This window comes from Hylaeus volcanicus, chromosome 2 (genome assembly GCF_026283585.1).
Source record: "Hylaeus volcanicus isolate JK05 chromosome 2, UHH_iyHylVolc1.0_haploid, whole genome shotgun sequence".
NCBI lineage: Eukaryota > Metazoa > Arthropoda > Insecta > Hymenoptera > Colletidae > Hylaeus > Hylaeus volcanicus.
This window is the reverse complement of record NC_071977.1, coordinates 18,339,352-18,348,769: the sequence shown is the minus strand read 5'-3', so window position 1 is coordinate 18,348,769 and position 9,418 is coordinate 18,339,352. Positions and strand designations below refer to the sequence as shown.

The following is a 9,418-nucleotide window of genomic DNA, read 5'->3' as shown; positions in this document are numbered from 1 at the left end:
ATGTATCTATTTTTTGTTTCTTCTTTTTTTTTTTAATTTTTAAGGCTACTCAATGGGCAGATTATTTTTATATTTTATATATATATATATATATATATATAAAATATATTGAATATACATTTTATTTGAACAGTATTTTGAACATTATTGTATTTTCAAATTTTAAGTTACAGAAGTAATTGAAATGTAATGTTTTGTAATCATTAATGATAATTTGTTTGTTCTTCAATAAACTTCAATTTAAAAAGACACGAAATTATATAGGCAAAAATAATCTGCCCATTGAGTAGCCTTAAAAATTAAAAAAAAAGAAGAAGAAACAAAAAATAGATACATAATAGATTTTAGAGTCCATGAAGAAATGAATGTTTATTCAGAAAAAAAGTCTTTCTCCACATTTCGTCACTGAAAAGGCAAATACCTTCCGTTCGACCAGTTATCGTCTATAGTAGACCGTGAATATGTTCATTTCATAATGACAGATACTTTTACAGAAATTTGCTTGAAGTGTAAACAAAAGCGCGATAACTGTCATTGACTGAAAATTACGACAAGTTTGTTGACCAATGATCGATAATAATCGAAAAACGGAATGACAGTATCATAAAAATAGATCGCTGTTTTCGTCGAATTATGTTTGCAGACGTTATCAGTCGTGTTTGTAAACGAGTACAATCGTTATTTTTTTTTACGTAACTACGAAATTGCTGTTACGATTTACTTAATCCTGCGTGATTTGCCTAGATCACGTGACACCGATGACTTATTATTCCTCAATACGTGACGAATTGTTGATTGCCGGAGCAACCGTCTGCTTATCCCTCCGAAAAAAACCTTATCGTAGACGGTTCATGAAAAAAAGAAACGATCGCAGACTATATCTCTTTCGTAACACGATGTTTCGGTATGATAATGTATTCTCACGAATAAACCCGTGGTCGTGTATGAACTTAACCGTGGCACTGCATTCAAATTATTTTTAAATATAGGGAAAAAATAGTTTACGCGATTTTAAACTAAATCAATTCACGGATATATGACGTTTCTCCCGCTTATCAAGTAAGCGTGACACGTTGTTACGACGGGCTTACTCGCGACGTGTTACATCAAACTGTTTAACCCTAACTACTCAACGGGAAAAAGTATTGAAATTGTCAAGGTCGTAGTATACGCATGCAAAATACGAGTCTTGAACTTTACACCTGTTCTGTTAACACGTTCGCAAATCTAAAAAAAGGAGCTTCAAAGTGTGCAACTAGAGTTTGTATAATAGAAGAAAGATAGTTTAGAAGTGGATATGTTTACGTGAATTAAATAATAATAAAAAGCATACTAATTGGATGCAAATAGATGAAGATGAAGATTTTATATTACTTTGGATTTATTTGGTAATAATTTATAATTCAATTAAGAAGAATGAAACGAGAACAGGTTTTTAATATCTGTGGTGACAGATATTAAAGTTATGTACGTCCATAAGACGTCCGGTACTGGACATTTGCAGAACGTTTTCTGTACGTTCTCTGTACGTCCATAGGACGTCCGGTGCTATCTGGGATAATAATATTAATTAATTAATTAATATTAATTTACAATTGTAAATAGTGTATTTTATATTCGGATAAAAATATTCTGTTCTACATATTGAATAAATATTGTATTATAAAGAATATTAATAAATAATATTTATTTTGTTTAAAAAAAAGTATTTTTCCCTAAATCTAGAAAGTTCAAAACGGACATCCCTGGGACGTACAAAATTTAGGTCCCATGGACGTTCGTAGGAAGTTCGTAGGACCTTTCGGGCGGACGTCCCTGGGACGTACAGAATTTAGGTCCCATGGACGTTCGCAGGACGTTCCGGCCGGACGTCCGACAACGGACGTCGGACGTTTGGACGTAAACTGGACATAAAATGGACGTCCATGGGACGTGCGGTGCTATCTGGGGAGTAAGTAGCATTAAATGTTTATCATCGTCATTATGTACAGAAATTATGAATCTTGAACTTTACGCTTGTTTTTCAACCACGCGTGTGAAACTAGGAATGGAAACTGTTAAATAATATTATACAATGAGAATTTGAATAATGAATCGAAGATAATTTAAAAGTCGAAGTTAGAATGAAACCGCGTCAACCGTGTCAAGGATTTTTCGCAAAATCTTAGATTTCCGAATTTGTATGTTTTCGCAATATTCCTATTCTTCACTTGTTTATTGCTATTTATATATTTGTGCATTATTTTCTTGGAAAAATCGTATTATTAAGCTCAATTTCAATAATGATTTCATATTGTAGGAAGTCATTGCAAAGTCATTGTAGTTTTAGTTACATATATGAGTAAATGCATTTTCAACGTTTTAACAATTTTTTATAAACAATTTGTTAAACAATTGCGATTTTTAATGTGTTCTTCATACACGATTCGAACGAAACTGGACTGTATATGTAGACCTATCATTACACTAAAAATCTATCGAAAGAAATTATTGTAAGGTCTACTGCAAGTCAAGATATTTAATTTTTTGGAATGGCGTACGGCGCTATGCCACACGTGGCGGCGTTGCGCGTGCCTTTTGTTTATAATTTGCAAGTTCTGAGATGATTCAATTCATCCGCCCTCAACTTGAAAACTGTAAAACGTGTGTCGCATCGATCTCCAATAAATGTCCTCGATTTTCGTATTAATTTTGTTTACGTAAGTTCATTTATTCCACATGACATATATTCAATTTAAAAAATGCTTCAGTTATTATTTCTATTTTTTCCTCCTCGCAGAAAATAATAAAATGGGCCGTCCCAATAAATGCTGTAATCTACTCAATAAAAAAACAACATAAATGCATAAGAAATAAGTTATTTTTAATAACAAAAGAGTGGAATGAGAAATTCAAAAATTGCATTGGATTTTATGTTTGTCACAAATGTCGCGCGTTATGTTATTTGTAAAAAAGAGCTTTTTTCCCTTCGCAAATAATCAATTCTTCTCGACGTGAGGAAAACGAAATCGAAGTTGAACCCATGAAAATTTTTCGCTACATCTTATGGTAAATCAGCCTGTGATGGGAATGGGGGGAACTGTAAAGAGGCTTGCGTACAAAGTAAGTTCGCAACGGGTGGACGGTAACTTCATTAATACAGCTCGAACTTTATTCGAATGGGCAATTAGAAATTTCGAACACGTTGGAAGCTATGTGAACTTGGCACCCGACTTTTCAAAAATTAATTTTTTTTTATAGAAAACGATAGCATTTCGTTTGTACCTAATTGTTCCTCCAATAGTTTCGTTTGTACCTCGACCAATTAATAATTAAAAAAAATTCAAAAAATGGTCAGCACCCGACATCGAGATTTTTGAAATCGGTTTTTCCTGATTCTTTAGAATCGTTTGTAGCCGTTTGTACCGCTTTTCGTTTCGTTTGTGCCTCAATAGTTTAAATTTTATAGAAATTGTTGATCCGCGTAAGAGTGAAGTTCGTTAATTTTCAACTATTGAGGTACAAACGAAAAGAAAAACGTTTCCGGCGGGTACAAACGATTCTAAAGAATCGTGGAAAAACAGATTTTAAAAATCTTGAAAATTAACGAACTTCACTCTTACGCGGAACAACAATTGCTATAAAATTTAAACTATTGAGGTAGAAACGAAACGAAAAACGGTACAAACAGGTACAAACGATTCTAAAGAATCGGGAAAAACCGATTTCAAAAATCTCGATGTCGGGTGCTGACCATTTTTTGAATTTTTTTTAATTATTAATTGGTCGAGGTACAAACGAAACTATTGGAGGTACAATCAGGTAAAAACGAAATACTATCGTTTTCTATGAAAAAAAATTAATTTTTGAAAAGTCGGGTGCCAAGTTGACATAGCTTTCGATCGAGCAATCATTATAAAAAACACTCGTCAGTATCATAACTTTACTGTGCTTGACCAAGAACATATTTTATGTAAAATAGTTTCAAACTTTGAATCATCTGTCAAACATGCAATCGTAAAAAATAAAAAATGAACTAGCAACCCAAGCTGTTTTATTCATGTATAGAATAGTTAAAGATTACATTATGTAATTAAGATGTAAAAAAGCTCATTATTATTATAGGAGTAATATATTTTCTGTGTTAAAGACTGCATCTTTTACTCCCATATACAACTTGTTGTTACAGATATTTCAGTTTACTAGTACGCTCAGCGCACGAGCGCAAACGTACGCTTGGCCGGCTTGGTGATACACAAAATGAAAAAATTAAATATCATGACTTGCAGTAGACCTTACAAAAATTTCCTTCGATAGATTTTTAGTGCAATGGTAGGTCTACATATACAGTCCAGTTTCGTTCGAATCGTGTATGAAGAACACATTAAAAATCGCAATTGTTTAACAAATTGTTTATAAAAAATTGTTAAAACGTTGAAAATGCATTTACTCATATATGTAACTAAAACTACAAAGACTTTGCAATGACTTCCTACAATATGAAATCATTATTGAAATTGAGCTTAATAATACGATATTTTCAAGAAAATAATGCATAAATATATAAATAGCAATAAACATGTGAAAAATAGGAATATCGCGAAAATATACAAATTGGCTTCTTGTTCTATGGTATACTTTGAATTTATGTAATTTATGTAAAAATCCTTGACACAGTTGACGCGGTTTCACTCGGTACTTATCTGAATTAAATAATGACAAATTGTATGTTGGTGGTATAGAGGCTGATGTCGATTAGAATTTATTCTCTTATCATTTATAATTTTATGAAAGGATTAGTAAAGAATTTCTTAACATTTACGTCGTAATAATTTGAAAATATTGTACTAAATTAAACATTCACGTAATTCACACCAGTTGGCATTAATTGATTTATCTCCGTAAATCTGAACTCAATTCCACTCATTTAATTCTTTTTGACACAATTACTCATTCAACTGCACTTTACTCAGACAATTTTCTTTCATATCTTTTGACTATTTATTTACCTTCCTTTTCCTCTCAGTCATGTACAGTTTGTTAATAAATTGGGCGATATAAATATTTATATATTAATTTAAATTGGATAATCAAATAGAAGGCTCGAGTTTACAAATTTCCTTTACTAGAGCCATTCAGCTTTCTTAAATTATATTTCGCACTTCTGATCTTCTTTTTAATTTGTATATGAACTGTGACATCTATTACTGTAAATAGAGTCTTTAAAAAATAAATAGCTCGATTAAGAAAAGTTCATAAAAGTGAGCCTTATTTTAAAATACCATAACCGACGTAACACTTCGATCTTGCGTGAGAAATTAATCAATAAAACTGAAATAATTTTGTTACAGGGAGGGCAACGATCCGGACGATTATTCACGGCTGACTTACAGGAAATTACTCGAGGAAGTATGTAGATTCGCCAACGTTTTGAAATCGAAAGGAGTGATGAAAGGAGACCGTGTCGCGATATACATGCCGATGATTTTGGAACTTCCTGTTGCCATGTTAGCGTGTACCAGAATCGGCGCCGTCCACAGTGTAGTGGTAAATATATATTCAAACCAGATTCGCCTTTCGCAAATACACAAAAAAGAAAACGGAGACAGAAAGAGCTGAAAAAATCGCCATTCTTAAAAAAGAAAGATCGGCAATCTTTAACACATACTGTTTCTATAATTCTTACTGTAAGTGAATATACATCACTTGAAACATTTTTTCTTATTTTGAACAGTCAAATAATCATAGGTACTCTGCGATTGTTCGTAGCAATATATATTTTTATGGACAACAGAGACAAAGATTGAAATATTTCATAGTTCGGTTTTTAAAAAATTATTTTCTTTTATCTAATGCAGACGTTTGACATATTTCGGTTAAATGAGAAATATTAAAATGTATTTCTTTGTTCGGATATTTTTAAAATATATATTTTATTTTCCATAATGCATGAATTCTACAGATTTCACTTAAATGACGTGCAGGAATAAATTGCATGTTGCGTGAATAGGTATCCGACGCATTTATCTTATAAGATTCAGAAATGGCGAGCGTTTCAAACGGTGAAACTATGGCATACCGGGAATGTATATTAAAAGCGTACCGGAGAAAATTTAAATACGCGCCAAATATAATATATGCAATGAATAAACGATAAGTAACATTTTATTCGTTATTCCTAGAATGAAAATTAAAGTTGAAATTATCGAGCGACAAATAAAGATGATCTGTTAAATCGAAGAAACGTTACTATATCCATAATATACATACATAAACATATCTCTGACGTAGCTTAAATGCATTAGCATTCACAGTCTAATTGTGAGAACAACTTTCGAAGTTAAGGTTTCTTTCAAGTTAACGTGGAATTTGATTCGAAACGTATCAAGTTCAAGAATTTTTCAATTATCTTGTTAACCATTAGAAATGACTCCTATTTACAAACAACGTTGATCAGTCTCTTTCCTGATATTCGGCTTTTACGAATTAGTAAGCAATGTTAATCATGTCGACTAATCGAATACTTTTTTTGAAATCGCTTTAATTATGCTAAGTAGATAAAAATGTATGAAGTAAGGGTTATCACATGTTGCGAGACATATTTACCAGTGAAACCATGTATATACTATATAGCTGTCTAATAAAAATCAAAATGTAGGGGGTCGAACCTCACTTACCGGTGCAATATTACAGGAAGAAAGGAAAAATATTGGTCCTAGGTTAAGGGAGTATCCTGAATTAGGAGGTCTAAAAAAAGTGGTTTTTCGTGAATTTTGTTAGGATGGAAAAAAATAATTAACTCTATCGAACTTTTTATCCTATTTTCATAGATATTTGAGTAATCTGTACAAATTTTTTCAACAAGAAATATTCAAATTGTGTCGACTGTGACGCACATTTGTAGAGCTCCTCACAATTAAAACCTTCCATCGACGGGAAAGATGCAGGTCGTAATTTTGGTCTGACACAAAAAAATCAAAAGAAATTTTCATTTTCATACATTTTTCTTCCATGTGAACTAAGAAAAACCGGCAAAAATGATGATATGTGAAATTACTGCAAGTTTGAAAAAAAGAATGAGTTCTTTGGGTGAAAAAAATCACTTTAACTTGATAAAAAAGTTGTTTACAATTTTATTTTGTAGGAATTTTTTAGTTCACATAGAAGAAAAATGTACGAAAATGAACATTTCTTTTGGTTTTTTTGTGTCAAACCAAACTTACGGCCTGCATCTTTCCCGCCGATAGGAGGTTTTAATTGTGAGGTGGTCTACAAATGTGCGTCACAGTCAACTCAATTTGAATATTTCTTGTTGAAAAAATTTGTACAGATTACTCAAATATGTATGAAAATAGGATGCAAAGTTCGATAGAATTAATTATTTGTTTCCATCCTAAAAAAAATTCACTAGAAACCGCTTTTTTTAGACCTCCTAATTCAGGGTACCCCCTTAAGCAGCATATGACGTCATGAGTTAGGGGAATGAGGACAGAAGTCGAGTTATTGTCAGACGTAGAACTAACGAAGGCTGACTGTGACATCTGACACAATGTTTTAGTTTGCAATTCCTTCTAGGTATTATCTTTCTTTTTCCTGCGATACCTGTCACATAAATACGCTATGAGTCGTAAAAACAATAGTGTGGATTATGTCTACGACGCATTTGATAACAGGTGACTGGAACTTGAAGGGGGTACTCTTTTTGTTCAGTTATAAAGTAGCTTATTTTGTTTGTTAATATTTTTGTTGCTTAAGGTCTTTAAAATATTTTTGCCAAATTCTATTAAATAAAATCTTAAATTATCTTAAGAACAGCAAACTCTACAATAGTATATACTAACATTAATCAAATAGAAATCCAATTACATCTGTCGCTAATTACCAAGCAGTAGATGCGACGAAAAAATAAAACCATATAAAAAGAAAATCTTAGATTAGCAAAGTTGACTGTGGATTTTATGCATTTCTGATATAAACTAACATAATAAATACATGTTAAACAACTAAACGGTATGTCCACTGATGCAAACCAAATAGCGACATTGTTATATTAATTGAAGAATATATTAAACATACATTATGAATATTTTATGTATGCTTTCTATATTATTGTATGGATAATCACAGTTCAATCGCAGTCCAATTATACCCATTTATACACCAAAAGTTTATGTCAAATACTTTAGGCATAAAAAAATTATAAAAATTGCCTAGATACTGCCCAAAAAAATAGTAAGGGATAAATAAAGAGATTATTCTAAAGAACAAAACAAAACGAGAATCTGGAATGACGAACTTGCGTTCGATGCTTGATTACTTTTCATCATAAAATCCATTTCATTCTATGTAGGTTACTTTAAAATTCTTCTTAAAACTAATCCAGGAACGTTTGCCTTAGACGCAATTTGTATTTACCACAATTAACTCGTGCATGGAGTCATTTGCTTAATAAAACTAGTGAGAAACAAATTAAGGACTTAGACAGCATTAATCTGTCGCAGATCAAATTTCGTTATACGGTTACTGGAACTCCTAGCCTCTTAAATAGCGCCACTAGAGGGTAAAGTGGTTAACTTGTTTGAAACAAGTTTTATTCAGTAAATGCCTCTGTACTGAAGTTAACTGCAACAAACATAAATTGTGTTTAAGGCAAAAATCCTTACTCATATTTTGTGTTTGTATTAATGCTCTTTTCTTATTGAATTTCCATGTGTACGATTAGTTTGGAGGGTACTCGGCGGATTCGTTAGCTGAGAGGATCTTGGATTCAAAGGCGAAGGTTCTGATTACGACCGACGGAGTGTGGAGAGGCGAGAAGCTTCTTGTCCTGAAGACAATCTGCGACGATGCTGTGAACAAGGTCAAAGAACACGGCCATGTAGTCGAGAGTTGCGTGGTAGTCGCCCACCTGAGGAGACTTAGTGCTCCGCAGGGTCGCAAAGACACACAGGGTACGTGGAAAAAACAAATTCTTTATTCAGGATGAAAACTATATTTAATATACACAATTACAAAAATATATTAGCTCACTCCATAACTTCGTGCTACAAGTTGTATTTATATTTAACCTCTTGAGAGATACTGGTACATATGTGTACGTTTAGTTCCTGAGCTCTTTTATATATTATCGCGTGTAAATAGTCATCAGAAGCGTAAACAAATAATTACCATTAAATTTTTCAATAACTAATACAACAACAACGTTACGAGATTAATAAGTGTCCTAAGTAAATGTTTACTTGAATTTCTGTTGATTTCTAATCAAACAATTAGCCCTCAAGAGGCCGATAAAAAAACTATAAATTATAATGACTGTTAAAAAAGTGGGGAAAGATTGTAGAAAGGGTGACTACATTTTTTCATAACACTTGAAGGTATGTTTCATGTATTAATTTGAATAGCACAATAATAAGTGGCATGAACTTGTGGGATGATCTAA

General features: G+C 32.2%; 1 protein-coding gene across 1 annotated transcript in view; it reads left to right on the top strand.

Annotated features, from left to right (window-relative positions):
• The window catches only part of LOC128885126 (acetyl-coenzyme A synthetase), a 34,097-nt gene that overhangs the window by 9,429 nt on the left and 15,250 nt on the right, over positions 1-9,418 (top strand). Inside the window, exons 3-4 of the mRNA XM_054138957.1 lie at positions 5,331-5,526; positions 8,702-8,930. Of these exons, the coding sequence (XP_053994932.1) occupies positions 5,331-5,526; positions 8,702-8,930 (425 nt within the window). The remainder of the gene's footprint in view (positions 1-5,330; positions 5,527-8,701; positions 8,931-9,418) is intronic.